The sequence below is a fragment of the Branchiostoma lanceolatum genome, chromosome 10 (genome assembly GCF_035083965.1).
Source record: "Branchiostoma lanceolatum isolate klBraLanc5 chromosome 10, klBraLanc5.hap2, whole genome shotgun sequence".
Classification (NCBI taxonomy): domain Eukaryota; kingdom Metazoa; phylum Chordata; class Leptocardii; order Amphioxiformes; family Branchiostomatidae; genus Branchiostoma; species Branchiostoma lanceolatum.
In genome coordinates, this window is record NC_089731.1 from 8894690 (window position 1) to 8909445 (window position 14756).

Sequence of the window (14756 nt, forward strand, 5' to 3'; positions counted from 1 at the left end):
AGATGTCAAAGGTCAGAAGTTGAGAAACTTCGCAGGAGGAGGAGTGGGAGGAAGTAATGCCAGAGTTTAGGACCAAAACTTCAACATTTCATGGTTTTGAGACCAATTAAGTGAGGATTTGAGCAGCAAAATGGTTCAGCAACCACTGTGGCGTGCAGCCAACTTTGTCTTTGCCGCTTTCTTTGGATTGGCAACATATGTCCAGGTATTGAAATTTTTGAATATTGTCTGATGAAAGTTGTATTTGTAACGTTTAGTGGCAGTTGGGCAGTTGTGCCAGGGACCTGTCGTGAACTTGACTTCAATTTGTACACATGAATATTATTTAAAAGTGTATACATGAGTGAGTAAAAAATGAAAGTTCTACAAAATGTATACAATGTATTATGTTTACGTGTAGAATTGCTTGCCAGTTATGGTCTAAAGTCAGTTTATTTTATTACAATCTAACTGTCCCAAATTTCTTTGCAGAAGAACGACCCAGATCCAGAGCTCTGGATGGTAAGATGTTTGTTTCTGTTTGTTTGTTTGTTTGTCTGCTTTTTGTTTTTAAATATGGGGATCCCAGGCTACAGAATTTGTTACGGCATGAGAGTGTCTTATAAAACTGAGATGAGTCTATTTACAATATACTAGACAGCATGCAGATATGTTGCAGGTTTGATTTGTGAATCTGTAAGTTTTATTTTGCTGTCCCTCAGGTTGGTTATGGAGTTCCAACAGTGGTGTGTCTGACAGCTGCACTGTCAGAAGACTCAGGTAAAATATCATGTTACCCATTGTCATGCAGTATGTTCATGTACAATTATCTTTTTAACTCAGTGAAATAGGTACAATGTTTTGGTGGCTGTGTATGAGTATATTGTGTATGTGTGTGTGTACAGTACTAGTATGTGTTCGTGAAATTGCATGTTGATAAGGGTTTGACCAAGTTACCGTATTGAATTGTGATGGTATTTGGTATGCGGGTCAAAGTCAGGCCTTCGAGCAGCTTTAAATTTCCTTTGTACTGCTGTAGAATGTCCAGTTTGTTTATCTTTGTCATAACTTTGTATAACATTGGGTATGATATTAAAAGATATCTTAATGATGCAAACAACAAAGGAACATCAACAGAGAGTGATGTTTTACTTAAACGTTACAACTTACATTTAGATTTATAAGCTTCACTGGCTGATAGCTGATGATCAGCACATTGCTATTCAGACAACAACAATGGCTTTAGAACAATGTCAGTGCTTAGTGCTTACAGCAAAGCGTTCTTACTTTGACATGCCTACCCTTTATTTTTCTATGATTGTCACACATTCCTAGAGAAAGGCCCTGTGCAGGTGTTGGCAGGTGCCCACCTGTTGCTCTGTGTGGCTGCAGCTGGGAAACTCCTGTCCGACATGACATCCCTGCAGCTGGCCCACTTGTTAAACAGTGAGGAGGGCAGGTAAGCAGTGTTACAGAGAGAAGTCAGTAAATGAAATTGTTTTCACCTGCATTGGTGCACATATTCAATGATTGTTGGTTAACAGTTCTTCATTTTTTTTTCTTCAGAGAGTTTGGAGGTTTACTGCTTGTGATAGCTTGGCTGATTATCACAACCCGAAGGTAAGTACAGCAGTTTTTTTTCACCTTGTTCTTGATGATGTTGTAACATGCATTGATAAGTTACAATGCTGAAAGATGCATAATGCCTTAATATGATAATATATGTACTACAATACAAAAATATGAATTCTTGTAATTTGTTTGGCTACCCTGGCTATCAATTGCATACAAATTTTACAGATTTTATTATATCATTACGTATTTTGATTCTAAAGGCCTACCACTGGAGGCTGGAGTCCGTGGCTGGTAGTCCTGTTGTCGGTGGCACCAGTGGTACTGTGGGGGTACTACCACTTCTACTCTGGCCTGGTACCGCTGCAGCCACAACACTGCCAGGGTGCCATTTAAGGACATAACACCACTGGTAGTCCAGGCCTCAGTGGTGCATACTGTAAATGCAGAAATCTTCGCGGTGGTTTTATGGTTTTTCGCCCCCATGATTGTAGCGCTACTATTGTTCAAACGCAAACTTAAAACCACCACAAACACTCCATTTTTTCCCTACCGCGAAATAATAACCACGCGAACTTAAATGTATTTACAATATGCTACTGTAAAAGGGGAAATGTTTGCAGAGGTTTTTCATTCACGATTTCTGTGGCAACCTCTTCACAGCAAACTTAAACCAACGCAAAAATGTTTGTTCTGCTTTTTGCTGGCCTAGCCCCTTATTTCAACCGCAAATTTAAAACGACCAGGAATACTCCATTTAATGCAGGTGGGCCATTTTCTTCCTACCGCAAAATTAAATCTTTGCAAACATAAAGCCTTTTACAGTACTTTTGGACCTATCTGTATGACTAATCTCCAAGCAGATGTTATGATATAAAATTGTGGTTTCCTGGCAACCCTGTTGTTTCTGACATCTGCATAAACTGAGTCGCAAAATGATTGCACACAACCAACAGCCAATTGTTGCCTTATCAAACTGTGCTGTGCTTGTTATCTTTAACGCCTCAACTATCCTTTACAATAGACCAGGCAGCAGTAGGTTTTAGGTGTGTAGGTAGGTGTAGGGATAGCTGAGTAGCTCTAAAGTGTTAGTGATCATGGTTTCAAAGAAAAGCTTTTCTACCTTTCTGTTGTTCTCGTGCAATATTTCTCAGGAGGCATTTAACCCTGCAACTGCTCAGACTTAAACTAATTATCCAAGCCAAACCGTTAATGTGTATGGTCTATAGACTCTATTTATCCCAGCAGAGAGAAGTTGAAGAGCTGGTAGAATAAGTGAATATGATGTTGTATCAAATCAGATATGTTGTTTTAAAAATACAACATTGGCTTCATTGGTTTGATCATTCCAGCTAGTCACTAAGTGTATTGAAATATGTGTAGTATCTGCAAGCAAATCTTTATTTAGCCTGAAGAATATTTGCTATTTTTGTATTGATATTATCAACATCATGATGGTACTGATACATTGATGTTCTTTCATTACTTTTGCAATTATCTGGCTTTTTTGTGTTTTCACTGAATTAGATATAGTCTCATGAAAGTTGTGGTAGGAGTTTTGTTCTTGCTTTGATTGATAGCAAGTTAATGTTTTTGATGGAAGTTGACATGACAAACTTTACCGCCTTGCCTATACTGCTTTGAGACCCTTTCAGTCTCACAGAGACAGCAGACTTCAGCCCCTTCAGAAACACACAGACACATGCTCTCACACAAACACGTACACAGAGATACTCCAAAAACAAGATTTCACAGCAGTTGAAATCTGCAGGGAATTTTGCAATCAATGATATGCCAATAAGTACAAAGAGCCAGGAAGACCTCCCAAACAGTTGTCCATATCAGAATCATATCAAGATATCATGATGGTTTATTTTCTATCACTTGACACCATTTAAAGCTCCTGTCAGCCCTGCATGGGTCTGAGTGGGGACCTCACAGGTTAATGACCAGGCTCCTGGGGACCTCCACACCCCTGTAATTGGTCACCACGCTGCCCTTGAAGTGGATCTCCACATGTGTGACTCCGCTGAGGTCCAGTCCTGGGTTCAGGCTGGGCTGCAGCTGGATGATCCAGGTGGTGAAGGGTGTGGTCTGGTAGAAGTAACCTGTGAAACTCTGATGTACTTCACCATCAACGATGATGTCACTTCCGGGAAGCCCTGGATTTAGAAAAAGGGGGGTGGAGGTAAAGGTTTATGCTATATATAAGCTTAGGTCACAGTTTGAATTGCCCATGTGCAGGCCGATGCATTGTATGTAATATGCCAAAGTTGAAGGCCCCTGGTAATACAAGAAAAATGGCCAGGGGTGTTTTACTTTGACATGCAAGTATTACTCAATGAATCTCCCTGCACATGCGCACTTTAAACTATGAAGTAGCCTATTGCTGTCAAAGCTACGAGAATCATGAAAACTTTGTGACTACCTAGATGTTTAAGGAAACAGTTGCTTTTGAAGTAAATCATTTACTGGCCTTTTGCTTTTTTTTTTGCATTGACAGTTTGAAGTTCTCACCATTAGGGTTGTACTCAAACCGCCTCTTGACCGGCAGGCTGGCGAACTCATAGTCCGTGCCCTGGTACCGGTCCAGAAACTCGCCACTGTTACTGATGGACACACGCAGATGACTGCCGGTGTTGTCAGCCCCTGTGGGAAGTAGGAAGTACTCAGTAGTTTGTTGTCATGATCAGACAACTTTTCCTAATTTTCAATACACATGTATGTATGTATATTATCAAAGTTAGTTTAGAGATCGCAATCTTGAAGAACCGGCAATTCTACCGGTAGAGATCGCGATCAGTATCTCAACCAGTACAGCCAGTGATTCTACCAGTGCAATCGGTGATTCTACCAGTACAATCGGTGATTCTACCAGAAGAAATCCTGATCAGAGTCTCTATCGACAAAGACTCTGACGGATCTCTACCTGTAGAATTGCCGATTTTGACAGATAAGAATCTCTACACTGACGTACATATATTCTCTCGTTTGCTTCCCAGGCCTAATGTGGCTTTAATTGGGAAGTTAACGCTCTTGTATAAGAGTCTTTTATCTAGTGCACGTTGTAGCCAGTATGACCAGTGACATACCTCTGATAAACGCCCGGACCCGCTCGATCCTCACACGGTCCCACCCGCTGAAGGTGGGGTTACTCAGGTCCAGGGAGAAGCTGAGAGAACCCGTCTGTTTCAGCTGGTCTATGGGACAACTATCGATGCCTTGGCAGTCATCTGCGTTGATCTACAGAGTAGATATGTTGTTTAAACATTCAAAAGTCTATTTCATATTCTTGACAATCTTGTGTTCAAATATCAACCTTTATGATAGTTTTGACACAAACCTTGAAACCCAAGAGCATACAGGTTATTCCGGAGAAAGGTTTGCGTACAGAAAGGATCCTTGATAATGCCCAAGATAACCAAGTCTAAAGTCTTTGATAAATTTGTCTCTTGTTAGTGACACTATATGTAAAGCAAAAGATGGCATTTTCTTTCTTTCATGTAGATATTGGACAAAGTAGATAAAGTTGCGAATGTCTGCCTATGATCTTGTAACTGTTTATACAACCAAATAGCAAAAATCCCATTTTGAATAATAGTTCAATGTCATAATAAGTACGGACAACTTGTATCTAAAAGAAGACGTACCGAGTCAGACAGGTTGATCTGAATATCGTCGAAGGGTTGCGGCACTCTGGTGAAACTGCCTAAGCTGGCCTGGACGTCACGGTTGGCGTTGTTGATCTAATAGAGGGGAAGCAAGTATCTGATTTGTTAAAACATGAACGATAACAAAACAGGTAGAGTTTTCACAGATGCATGCAGCGTCAACAGGACATTGGTGTTTTCAGCACTGAGACTTGATAGCGATATATCGAATGTCCTATATTCGAATATTCCAACGTTTTTTGTCTCCGTCATCAGTCAAGCACAAAAATATTGTTTTGTAGAAATATTCCTACCTTTTGGAGCAGAGTAAGCATGTCATCGCTCATGCTGGGTCTGTAGCTGCTGCCGCACTGTCGGAACTGGAAGTAGAAGTACGATCCGCAGTAGTCCAGCAGGATGTTGTTCATGCCCAGTTTGACCTGAAAAATCACATACGTTATCATCAGTAACAATGTCGAATTGGTAGAGTATAGTAAAGTATACATAGAATGAGGAAATTCTGCCAGTATTGGTAATTTAGTAAAACATTTCCTAGCACATAAAGGTAAAATAAGTCACATACATGTAAAAAACGTTCAACTTGAATGAACAGCATCCAAAATGCTTAACTTTAAAACTAAACATACCTGGAAGGCTTGCATCCCCGCCGCAGCTTCTGTCTCTAGACTGATTTCCCGCCGGCTTTCGTCCAGAGAGATCTGCGCCTGGATGCGGTCTCTCTCCCGCTCGGACGCCTTCAGCCACCGCTGGCCGCTCTGGTACTGCACCATCATCTGAGCCAGCGCGATGGTCTGCTCGCTCACGGCCTTCCCCCACTGGCTCGTGTCCGACAGCGCCCGGCGGTACTTCCCGGACCCCCTGATCTTCTGCACATTGCCGTGACCGAGCAGCACGTCGGCGGCCACCTTCAGGTTCCCCCACTCCACCAGCGACACGTGCAGGTCCGCAGCCTGCTGCACATCCAGGATGTAGTCCTCGTACTCCGCCAGAGACAGGTCTTCCACTGCCGCCATGGTTTTTTCCAGAATCGCGTCGAAGTCGGCAAGTTGGTCGAACAGAATCGACAGCTGTTTGATTGTATTGGCGATGTCGACCACCGCTCCGATCAGGGTCTCTATGTCCGCGACTTCGTCGTCTTCCGGAGGCTGAGCTCCCAGTGTGAAGATTGATAGAATGGCCCTGAGGAAACCAAAGGCGGCCTTCGCGGCTTGCTCTTGCTTGTACTGTTCGATTCCGTCCTCGAAGGCTTGCCGCGCGCTGTCGAGATCCACCTACAAAAGAGTAGGATTTACGTTAATTTTACTGTAATGATTCTTGGAATCATCAGGTGAATCTTGTGGCATTTGAATGGGTTTTAGATATAAACGTGTATGTCTTAGTCTTTAGCAGGTCCAACGGTTGACAAGACCGTATCCAATTGGCAAAAGGACTTTGCAATAAAATTTCTTCTGCCAGTTGGATACGGTCTTCGCAACCGTTGGATCTGCTTGGAGATTAGTATTTCTATCTTCCATTGCAAACTTGTAAACTCTAATGTTACTAATTAACAGCGTCGGTATAGCGTAACTATTATAGCGTTGGGTTCTGCATCAATTGCGCGCCATTTCTTGACGTTGTGCTTTTGAGGAAGGCACTTTATACGACTTTCCTAAATTGACGGTGGAGTGACGCTCACCGAGCCTTTAGATTGTTCACACAATTGTCTTGTCTTTATTGTCTTTATTGAAGAAAATCCATTAGTGGTGTGCCCTAAGGCACACCACTAGTCTTCCTGGACTTCTTAACATCATACAATACAACATCAAAATGACAATACATGCATTGACGATAACAACATAACAACATTCAATATTTACATTAATTACAGATAGCTGATTACATGTCATTTAAAAAACTATCTAATTGAAATTGATTCAGGAATCTACTTAGAATTAGAGGTCCTTCCTTAATTGAGTAAAATCATTTGCGATACAATGCCATTTACTTATGAATCAGTTCTACACTTTATAACAAGTGCTCACAGATTCTGGCTTTAAAAGTACGAGCAGAAAGGGTGGTCTGTAGCTCTACCGGGAGCTGGTTCCACGTTGCGACAGCCCTGTACATAAAAGTCTTCTTTAATGCATTTGTCTTAGGTTTGTCTAGTCTAAAAGTTGGCTTTGAAGCAAATCGTGTTCTGTGCGTGTGCTGCTTGTTGACAGAAAGCAGTCTACTCGCAAGACACTCAGGTTCATTAGTGAAGACAATCCTTCTAAAAGTAGTCATAGTGTTCAATGATAGTCTAGTGTGTACAGGTTTCCACAGTGGTTTCAACTGAAGCAAACGTGAAGCCTTATTTTGCACTATTTGTAGGGACTTAATATTTCTCTTTGTGGTGCATGACCAGACAGGGCTACAGTAGTCCATGTATGTCAATGTCAGGCATTCAATCACCGTTTTTAAGATTGTCTGGTCCATGTATGTAGCACATCTTCTGATCATTCCAAGGGACTTGGCCATTTTCTTTGAGGTTGTCCTCGTGTGAGTATTCCAAGTGAGACGTTCATCGACAGTTGTACCAAGTAGTTTTACCTCCGGGACTTGTTCAATACGTTTGCCATCAACAGTTAGGTTGAGTGTCGGTCTTGCCAGCAGTTTGGGTACACTCCCAAAAACCATACATTTTGTTTTGTTTTTGTTTAGGAAAAGCTTGTTCGTTCTAACCCAGTTGCAGATGTTGCTCACCTCTCTTTGTAGTTTACATGAAATTGTGTCAATTGAAGGGTCGCAGGTGTAGGCTGAGGTGTCGTCAGCATACATATCTGCTGTGGCCTGTGTTGTGGCAAGCGGCAGGTCGTTTGTGTAAATCGTGAAAAGAAGGGGCCCTAAACAGCTCCCTTGAGGAACGCCGCAAGGTAACTCCACAAAAGAAGAGTTTGTCCCATTGATGTGTACACATTGCTCCCTGCCTATCAGGTAGCTTGCCATCCATTCTGTTGTGGATTCACTGAAACCATAGCATCCTAGTTTCTGAAGTAGACAACTGTGGTCGACTAGGTCAAAGGCAGCAGAAAAGTCCAAGAAAATAGCACCTACCAAGTTTCCCTGATCAATATTGCGATACCAATCATCCACCATGTGCAGCAGTGCAGTGCAAGTTGAATGGTTTTTCCTGTACGCGTGTTGGTGACTGGACATTAGTGAGTTCTGCTGAAAGTAATCTGAGATTTGTTTACTGACGATGCGCTCCATAATCTTGCTGGTAGCAGAGAGAAGACTGATTGGCCTGCTATTTGAACCACAGAAGGATGCTGTCGTTGACTTTGGAATGGGTACGACCTTGGCTTTCTTCCATTCCCTTGGATAGACTGAGGTAGTCATAGACAAGTTGATGATGTAACAGAGAGGGATGGAAACGTGCTTCGCTGCAAGCCTCAGAAGTTTGTTATCCATGTTATCTAGGCCTGTTGATTTTCCTTCTGGAAGAGACAGGAGGAGTTTGTACACTTCGTCAATATCAACTTGCTTAAGTTCAAAACTGCAGTCTTCTTTACCAGCCATGATCTTCCTTTCAATCAAGTGAAGTAAGGTATCATCAGTTTGTAGATTCATTTGTTGCCGTAAGGTGTTGACTTTGTTCAGGAAAAAGGTATTGAAATGTTCAGCAATGTCCTTTGCTTTCGTAAGGTAGACGCCATCTTGTTCAACTACACCAGATGAGATTTTAGAACCTTTTCCCAGGATGCCGTTTAATGTTTTCCACATTGCTTTGGGGTCGTTTTTGTTCTCTGCCAATTTTGCTTTAAAGTATGCCGCCTTCTTCTTCCTGTTGAGCTTCACAGCTGCGTTTCGGAGCTTCTTGTAGACCTCAGTGTCGGACTGGAGACCAGAAGCGACGGATTCTCTCCTCGCATCATCCCGAAGTTGCATCAGTTCCCTGAGCTCTTCGTCCAGCCATGCCACTGGGTTCGACTTAGATGTACGCTTTTTCATCGGAGCATGATGGTCAGCTATGTTATTGAACATAACTGTGAAAACATGTAGGGCATCATCAACGTCTTCTTCGTCCTGTACAAGGTACCAAGGAGCCACTTCAATGCCACTACACAAGTATGTAAACATACACAAGTGTGCCAGCATCTGCTTATTTGCCACCGAGGGTCTCACCAAAGGTCCCACCAATAGTCGTATTTTACTTTAATGTGGTTAACAATAGTCAAAATATTTCAGACGTACCTTTGAATCCTCGAAGAGATCCTTCATTTCCACCCTGGTTTGCTTGGTGCGTTCGATCTCCTGCTCCAGATCTGCCAGGTCCTGTTCCTGAAGGGTCGTGACGTCATTTACACGTGCCAGCAGTGCCCGTGCCGCCTCCAGCCGGACGTTAATGGCCTGGGTCCGGTCCATCAGCCGGTTATACTCCTGGCGGTACACGTCAATCTGCAACGCAAAACAAGCTTAAGGGAGTGTAAACTGTGAGTAGCCACAATTCAACGATACCTCTGTCCGGTGCGATGTAAGAATGTTTCTCTTTATTGCTCGTCATCTCTACCTGTGGTTGCCATACGGATACTTGATTTTGATTTTGTAGCGTAGACATATATCCATAGCAATATATGTGTGAAAAAATGACTTCTGTAGTGGAGGAGAAAGTTACATTCTGGAAAATTGAGCACAATAACACGAATACAACATCCACATGTATGTTAGAGAGGTTCCATTACCTAATCAGTTACCCAAACTGGCGATGGGCATTTTTCATCGTCAAAGAAAAAGAAGAAGAAGTTTAAACAACAACAGCAACAAGTGTTATTGTAGTAGTTACCTGAGTGTAGTAGTTACCCAACATGTTCTGGTACACAGCCATAGACATGTAAGGCACGTAATGGTATCCGGCACCCGCCAACTGTGGGACATAGTTAGAAGTATAAGTTAATGGGGAATCTAACATACTGAATATTTATTCATATAGAAATAGAAGCATTTACTATTTGGACCTAAACAGATACTTGTGCAATTTTAAGTTTATTGAGTTACTGGTTCTTTTGAAATAATCAATATTGTCGGCGCTCTTCCAATGTATAGCATAGAGGGACATCATCCATGGTTATGATTGCCATACTTTGGTTAGCTTCTTTACTTTCTCGTCATCGTTGGACCAAATTAAAGTACTACTTAAGTTCTTAAAGTACGTGTTATTAAGTTATGGAAACGACACCTAAAAGAAACAAATCTTAATAACGTTGTGTGCTATCTTCTATTGGCATGCTTTGAGACCTTACGATAGTTCAAAAGTGGCTTTATTTTTTGTCATTTTTTTTTCCTTTGTCATTTCAAGATAAGACTCTTCATTACCTTGAGCTCCAACCTTGCTTGAATGGCGTCAGAATGAACGACACCTATGGCTCCACCCCTGCGGGACTGCACAATGGCCCAGTCCACCATGCGCATGGGCAGACTGCGCGGGTCGCTCAGGTCGTGACTGTCGGCCAGTACCCGCGCACACTGCACAGCCACGCCCAACACGTCCTTATCGGCCTGGACCGTCAGGGCGGAGTCGGACGTCTGGCTACACGGGTACGGCATCGCGTAGGACTCGTTTGTCACCAGGTTCACCTGAAAGGGCAATACAATAAGGAGGTCCATGGTATAATTTTACCTACAGTGTCAGTGTACAAGATGACCACTATTTTGGTGGTCCACTTTGATATTTTTCCCCAGTAACACATTGAGAAATCTGCCTTCAGCGACCACCTGTCGACATAGACCAGATTTATCCGTTCCCTGAGTTGCCTTCTGGTCAGGTTTGACTGTATGTCAATTTTGATCACAAGCCCGTCTTACCTTCAGACAGTCTCCAATTTTGATGTTTATCTGCCGCCAGTTGTCGTCCAGTTTCCCACAGCTGACCATGGGGCCGGAGTGCTGACCGCTCGGGAGGCTGAAGGACAGGTAGCCGTCGTCCGTCCAGAACTGACGCGCGTTGATGGTCAAGGCGAAGTTGAAGCTGCAACAAGAAGAAAAATCTTCATTTAGGGACCAACCATAGGATAAAACCATGCAATACGTTGACGAAGGCTAGACATCCAGGTATTAAGATACGCCAAATAACAGTTACTCAAGCAACTGGATATCATTTTGAAACATGCTGTTTCAAAATGACTGTTTCAAAATTTTGAAACAGTTGATTGTGTAACTGTCATTTTGTGCATCCATGCAATAATTTTCTTTTTACTCAGTTCGAGGGGCGTGAAGTGAGCGTTCATGGTGCTTTACATACATATTTTCTTTGTCTATGTCCTTTGTCCAACTCGAAGGAGATTTTCGAACTTTCGATCTAATCTTTGGCCTTCTTCGTGGTGACTGACCAAATGTCTCTGAAGACGTGACTTTGTACATGACGTACCTAACACCGACGGACGTCACCACGGTATCGGCGTAGATGGTGACGGACTGTGTGACGTCGCTGACGTAATAGAACAGTTCCGACAAGTCGAAGTACAGTTTCTTGATGACGAGGTGTGCCTGTAGCCGGCTCCAGTCCTGAGGACCGTTCAGGTAGCTGGGATCTCCACAGGCGGAGTAACAGTTGGAGGAGGGACAGGACACGCCGGGGAACGTCTCGGGCTGGTAGGTCCACGTAAACCTGACGCGAGTGCTCGACGACAGGTAGCTGAAAACGGGCAAAGGAAAACAAACTGGTGTATTTTAGTCAAATTTCACTAGCTTTGTATCGTCGCTGGTAGCATAGGTCAACCATGTACAAGCAGACTAAAACAAGGTCCCACTTGAAGCGTGCATGTATGTTTGCTGCCTAATGCGATGTGATTGCATGATGATAAATTACCACCCTCAAATAATCCTCAAATTAAAGCATATAACTAGCTTTCCTTTATGACTTGGTATCTTATTTGTCCTAACTTCCAAAATAGAAAGCAGATTTGTAAAATTTCCTTGTATTTTGTATTGAAGCTACTTGTGCTATATGGATACCACGTATGCTTAGGGTGCATAAAGACACTGTCGGAATTACAGGATATCAGATTATGTTTATAAGAAATGCGAAAAGCTTACAAGTTCCTCAAGGTGGGTATGTTCAGAACTGTCCCCATGTCGAAGTTAATAAACGTGTTGCTGTTCAGCTTCCTGTCAGGAAAGAAAGCATTTGCATCTTAGCAAACATGTGTCTACTATCTGAACATTAGTATGGCAATTTTATCAGTCATTTGCTCTTTCGAAAGATGCAATTTCCTCTTATTCTCGATGAATAGTATTTCATGAACCAATCAGTCCATCTTTTTTTAAACGTACAGCCTCTTCTACTAAACTTTATTACGGTTTACAGTCAACTGTAGCTTAGACAATCAATGCCTCTTTAGTGATGACAATAAACTATGTTGTTATGGAGCTTTAGATATAAGTTCTACCTGGGTTATTACCCCATATCAATACGTTTAAACAACAAGGGTGACACCACAAATATTCGCTTACAGTGTCTGCAGACTGCTGAGGTCCTCCATGAGTCCGTACGGCAAGGTGCTGATGTGGTTATTGGACAAGTCTCTGCAGAAAAGGAAAAACAATCGGTTGATACGAGCGTTCTGATATTGTTTTCAAGCACTGGACTTATGATGAAAATAATAACGTTACTTCCAGAAACTGTTCGAAATCACATTAAAGCTTACAGCGTGGTGAGTTCGTTGAGCCCGGCTAGTGTGGCGACTGGAACCCCGTGAAGGTCGTTGGACCTCAGGTCTCTGTAAAGTGATGAACCATATAGTACACAATGTTATAGATTTGTAGGAGGCAATGTTATTATGCACGTATGAAGTATACAATACAATCATATCAGAAAAAAAGTAATAATCAAATTCCGAATAAAAACGACATTTTTCGCTTACACCTTGTACAATATTTTCGCAAGAGGTGTAAACTTATTTCTTTCATTGTATAGATATAGGATGGTAAAATGTATTTTTTGGTTGCGATATGCTGTAGAAGATCGAAATTCTTACAGATATCTTGTGCTCCTTGGGACGAAGAAGTCCACGTAGGTCAGAGAGCGGCTGTTGCAGCTCACTCTCTTGTCGCTAGAGGAGCACGTGCACTCCCGCTCGCCACATCTGTTCCAACCACCTGATAAAAAAGGAGAGATAAAACAACATAAATCCTTTGTAGTGGCATTTCCTTTTAAAACAAGAAGTAAGCACGGGAACCAAAGTAGGAACAGATTTTTTGTGTAGTATGGGATTCCAATGAATAAAAAAAAAGAGATTCAACATAGCTACAGGAAATTGTAGCGTGTACTCTCTATCTTCAGCACGCCTTAGAGTTGCTGACATTTGCGCCCCCATGTTGCCAACCCATGAATGACAACTCACGATAGTCTGCCCCGCTGCTACATGTGCCCGTCTGGCACCTGGTGCTCACGCAGCAGTAGTCTCCATCGGGGTTACATTCGGCGGGGTTCGCCAGATCCGCCGAGTATCCGGATCCACACCGCCCGTCGGTTCGCCAACGGTAACCTGGAAACAGGATAGAGTGGATGGCGAAATCAGCAAATTTCAAATCCAGTTCCCAGGCTTTGCAAACAAATTTCTTTTAGTAACAGTAAAGTTTATTGCAAATGATTGGCCTAGGGCTAATTGCATATGATGTAGATACATTGTATAACAATGATAGATACAGCGATATACTATTGCCTATACTACATTCTGAAATATACATCAAGCTAGTTTTGATGGGTTCGACTTTTCTTTTGAGGCAATGGTACAGCTCAGGTTCACTTGATACTTCATTGATCTCCATTTGAGTTTGTCTTTTTAAGTTCAAGTCTTCTTCGTCACGCTTCAGGAAAGCTGGACATAAAATCTTTAGAACAAGACACTTATTTGCATAAGTATATGCAAAATTGGTTTATCAATTAAAATGTATTCATTTTATCAAAATCACTTCAATGATCTGATTTTATGATCTTTGATGTAAACTTACCAGTCTTGACTTGGTAGTAGTCAATTCCGCTTGCGGACTGATAACTCGAGGATGCAGTTGTTCGGTCAGAAGAGCTCAAATAGCAACATCTGCTCAAAAATGAAAAACAGAGAGCCTTCAGTTAAGCAAAATAAAACAGTATTTATCTTTGTTTAAAAGACCGATCCTGACTGTCCAATTACAATGCCATGTACATCACATACCAAAATTAGTTCAGGATTTTGTCTTTGTCAAATTTCGCGTGTCTATACTCTAACAAAAAGTGTTCAATCTACATGTTTTTGTATATAGTGACGATTGTGTGAGGAATTTAGCACATTTGAGTGAAGTTAGATATTTTCTCAGGGCTAATACGATAGTATATAGTCTGTGAAAACCTACCCCCATGAATGAGTAAAGTCGAAAGACTTGCAGGTGAAGGAGGTCTCCTGAAGACATCGTTGTTGGCAGTTGTCGACACTGACGCTGCACAACACCAGGTCGTTGTTGTTGGCGAGTTGGTGGCTTCTCTGAACCTCGTAGTAGTCCGACAACACGCCTAAAACAGTGCAACGTGGTGTTTTA

The 14756-nt window shown here is 42.2% G+C and overlaps 2 protein-coding genes across 2 annotated transcripts; one reads left to right on the forward strand and one right to left on the reverse strand.

Annotated features, from left to right (window-relative positions):
- The first annotated feature begins 12 nt into the window (after positions 1 to 12).
- Positions 13 to 3036, forward strand: LOC136444030 (transmembrane protein 220-like). The gene is made up of 6 exons (XM_066441438.1): positions 13 to 205; positions 472 to 501; positions 702 to 759; positions 1315 to 1438; positions 1546 to 1599; positions 1815 to 3036. Exons 1-6 carry the CDS (start codon positions 131 to 133, stop codon positions 1945 to 1947), a joined length of 474 nt encoding a protein of 157 aa, XP_066297535.1. The 5' UTR covers positions 13 to 130; the 3' UTR covers positions 1948 to 3036.
- On the reverse strand, positions 2848 to 14382 carry LOC136443911 (glycerotoxin paralog 1-like). The gene is made up of 18 exons (XM_066441286.1): positions 14375 to 14382; positions 14193 to 14281; positions 13583 to 13726; positions 13217 to 13337; positions 12887 to 12958; positions 12693 to 12764; positions 12276 to 12347; positions 11608 to 11874; positions 11046 to 11208; positions 10557 to 10817; positions 10027 to 10107; positions 9438 to 9641; positions 5849 to 6493; positions 5516 to 5641; positions 5202 to 5297; positions 4644 to 4794; positions 4069 to 4200; positions 2848 to 3713 (listed from the first exon to the last, which is right to left on the reverse strand). Exons 1-18 carry the CDS (start codon positions 14380 to 14382, stop codon positions 3487 to 3489), a joined length of 2931 nt encoding a protein of 976 aa, XP_066297383.1. The 3' UTR covers positions 2848 to 3486.
- Between the last annotated feature and the right edge of the window lie 374 nt (positions 14383 to 14756).

Bases quoted from the DNA above. Each gene is read 5' to 3' on its own strand.
- LOC136444030 (XM_066441438.1), top strand. From the start codon at position 131: ATGGTTCAGCAACCACTGTGGCGTGCAGCCAACTTTGTCTTTGCCGCT. The intron at 760-1,314 runs GTAAAATATCAT...ACACATTCCTAG, and splicing joins TGCACTGTCAGAAGACTCAG to AGAAAGGCCCTGTGCAGGTG. The intron at 1,439-1,545 runs GTAAGCAGTGTT...TTTTTTCTTCAG, and splicing joins TTAAACAGTGAGGAGGGCAG to AGAGTTTGGAGGTTTACTGC.
- LOC136443911 (XM_066441286.1), bottom strand. The intron at 10,108-10,556 runs GTAATGAAGAGT...TATGTCCCACAG, and splicing joins AAGCAAGGTTGGAGCTCAAG to TTGGCGGGTGCCGGATACCA. The intron at 5,642-5,848 runs GTATGTTTAGTT...GTGATTTTTCAG, and splicing joins CGGGGATGCAAGCCTTCCAG to GTCAAACTGGGCATGAACAA.